This window comes from Thalassophryne amazonica, unplaced genomic scaffold (genome assembly GCF_902500255.1).
Source record: "Thalassophryne amazonica unplaced genomic scaffold, fThaAma1.1, whole genome shotgun sequence".
In the NCBI taxonomy this organism is placed as follows: domain Eukaryota; kingdom Metazoa; phylum Chordata; class Actinopteri; order Batrachoidiformes; family Batrachoididae; genus Thalassophryne; species Thalassophryne amazonica.
Window position 1 is genome coordinate 1 of NW_022986418.1, and position 3,323 is coordinate 3,323.

The window sequence follows — 3,323 nt, forward strand, 5'->3', positions numbered from 1 at the left end:
AAACACACAAGGAAAAAAATAAGCACGCACCAAACACACTCAGAAAAAAATAAGCACGCACCAAACACACTCTGAAAAAAATAAGCACTCACCAAACACACTCTGAAAGAAATAAGCACGCACCAAACACACTCTGAAAAAAATAAGCACGCACCAAGCACACTCTGAAAAAAATAAGCACACACCAAACACACAAGGAAAAAAAATATGCACACACCAAACACACAAGGAAAAAAATAAGCATGCACCAAACACACAAGGAAAAAATAAGCATGCACCAAACACACTCGGAAAAAAATAAGCACGCCCCAAACACACAAGGAAAAAATAACCAGTCACCAAACACACTCGGAAAAAAAAATAAGCACGCACCAAACACACAAGGAAAAAAATAGGGACACACCAAACACACTCGGAAAAAAATAAGCACGCACCAAACACACTCGGAAAAATATAAGCATGCACCAAACACACAAGGAAAAAAATAAGCACGCACCAAACACACAAGGAAAAAAATAAGCACGCACCAAACACACAAGGAAAAAAAATAAGCATGCACCAAACAGAATGTGGAAAAAAATAAGCACACACCAAACACACTCGGGAAAAAAATAAGCACACACCAAACACACTCTGAAAAAAATAAGCACGCACCAAACACACTCTGAAAAAAATAAGCACACACCAAACACACTCTGAAAAAAATAAGCACACACCAAACACACTCTGAAAAAAAAACAAGCATGCACCAAACACACAAGGAAAAAAATAAGCATGCACCAAACACACAAGGAAAAAATAACCACGCCCCAAACACACAAGGAAAAAATAAGCATACACCAAACACACAAGGAAAAAATAACCACGCACCAAACACACAAGGAAAAAAATAGGGACGCACCAAACACACTCGGAAAAAAATAAGCACGCACCAAGCACACTCTGAAAAAAATAAGCACGCAGCAAACACACTCTGAAAAAAATAAGCACACACCAAACAGACAAAGAAATAAATAAGCACGCACCAAACACACTGAAAAAAATAAGCACACACCAAACACACTCTGAAAAAAAAAAAACAAGCATGCACCAAACACAAGGAAAAAAATAAGCATGCACCAAACACACAAGGAAAAAATAAGCATGCACCAAACACACGGAAAAAAATAAGCACGCCCCAAACACACAAGGAAAAAATAACCAGTCACCAAACACACTCGGAAAAAAAAATAAGCACGCACCAAACACACTCGGGTAAAAAAAGGGTTGCACCAAACACACTCTTAAAAAAATAAGGACGCACCAAACACACTCGGAAAGAAAATTAGCACGCACCAAACACACTCTGAAAAAAATAAGCACGCAGCAAACACACTCTGAAAAAAATAAGCACACACCAAACAGACAAAGAAATAAATAAGCATGCACCAAACACACTCTGAAAAAAATAAGCACACACCAAACACACTCTGAAAAAAAAAAACAAGCATGCACCAAACACAAGGAAAAAAATAAGCATGCACCAAACACACAAGGAAAAAATAAGCATGCACCAAACACACACGGAAAAAATAAGCATGCACCAAACACACGGAAAAAAATAAGCACGCCCCAAACACACAAGGAAAAAATAACCAGTCACCAAACACACTCGGAAAAAAAAATAAGCACGCACCAAACACACAAGGAAAAAAATAGGGACACACCAAACACACTCGGAAAAAAAATAAGCACGCACCAAACACACAAGGAAAAAAATAAGCATGCACCAAACACACAAGGAAAAAATAAGCATGCACCAAACACACAAGGAAAAAAATAACCACGCACCAAACACACTCGGAAAAAAAATAAGCATGCACCAAACACACTCAGAAAAAAAATAAGCATGCACCAAACACACTCTGAAAAAAATAAGCATGCACCAAACACACTCTGAAAAAAATAAGCACGCACCAAACACACAAAGAAAAAAAATAAGCACGCACCAAACACACAAGGAAAAAAATAAGCACGCGCCAAGCACACAAGTAAAAAAATAAGCACGCACCAAACGCACTCGGGTAAAAAAAAGGGGAGCACCAAACACAGAAGGAAAAAATTAAGCACACACCAAGCACACTCAGAAAAAAATAAGCACGCACCAAGCACACAAGGAAAAAAATAAGCACGCACCAAACACACTCGTGTAAAAAAAAAAAGGGGACCACCAAACACACTCTTAAAAAAATAAGGACGCACCAAACAAACTCGGAAAGAAAATAAGCATGCACCAAACACACAAGGAAAAAATAAAGATGCACCAAACACACAAGGAAAAAAATAAGCACGCACCAAGCACACTCGGAAAAAAATAAGCACGCACCAAACACACAAGGAAAAAAATAAGCACGCACCAAACACACTCGGGTAAAAAAAAGGGGAGCACCAAACACAGTCTTAAAAAAATAAGGACGCACCAAACACACTCGGAAAGAAAATAAGCACGCACCAAACACACTTGAAAAAAATGAGCACACACCAAACACACTCGTAAAAAAAATAAGCACGCACCAAACACACTCGTGTAAAAAAAAAAGGGGACCACCAAACACACTCTTAAAAAAATAAGGACGCACCAAACAAACTCGGAAAGAAAATAAGCATGCACCAAACACACAAGGAAAAAATAAAGATGCACCAAACACACAAGGAAAAAAATAAGCACGCACCAAGCACACTCGGAAAAAAAATAAGCACGCACCAAACACACTCGGGGAAAAAAAGCGCGCACCAAACACATTCAAAAACACAAAAAAGCATGGTAATGCCAGACACGTTAGGCCATGCCCCTCTGCTTTCTTGCTTATCTCGGCCCTCTTCCACTCGATGTTGTGGCAACCATGCATCCCGCCTGTTGTACAGATATGCCACACCGCGACACCACTCAGCCAACTCAATTTATTCAATTTCAATTCAATTTATTTTAATTTATATAGCACCAAATCACAACAGAGTTGCCTTAAGGTGCTTCACACAAGTAAGGTCTAACCTTACTAACCCCAGAGCAACAGTGGTAAGGAAAAACTCCCTCTGAGGAAGAAACCTCAAGCAGACCCGACTCAAAGGGGTGACCCTCTGCTTGGGCCATGATACAGACACAAATTACAGAACAATTCTCAAAATGAATATACAGGAAAAACTGTTGGTGCACAGGACAGGAGGGTCTCCAGCACAAATACCACACCCATCTCTGGATGGAGCTGCACCTTAAACAGAGAGAAAAAACAGAATCAGGCATCACAAAGACAAGAAATACAGTATAATTTGTCAGCATTAAACAA

At 39.2% G+C, this 3,323-nt stretch overlaps 1 protein-coding gene across 1 annotated transcript; it reads right to left on the reverse strand.

Moving 5' to 3' along the window:
* Positions 1–6: 6 nt before the first annotated feature.
* Positions 7–2,031, reverse strand: LOC117506186 (ATP synthase subunit a-like). Its single transcript, XM_034165685.1, has 2 exons — positions 1,313–2,031; positions 7–1,064 (listed from the first exon to the last, which is right to left on the reverse strand). The coding sequence occupies exons 1-2, from the start codon at positions 1,488–1,490 to the stop codon at positions 40–42; spliced, it is 1,203 nt and encodes a 400-aa protein (XP_034021576.1). The 5' UTR covers positions 1,491–2,031; the 3' UTR covers positions 7–39.
* Between the last annotated feature and the right edge of the window lie 1,292 nt (positions 2,032–3,323).

Coding starts and splice junctions, on each gene's coding strand:
- LOC117506186 (XM_034165685.1), bottom strand. CDS start 1,490: ATGCTTGTTTTTTTTTTTCAGAGTGTGTTTGGTGTGTGCTTATTTTTT. Junction 1,065..1,312: donor CGTGCTAATTTTCTTTCCGA/GTGTGTTTGGTG, acceptor TTTTTTTTTCAG/AGTGTGTTTGGTGTGTGCTT.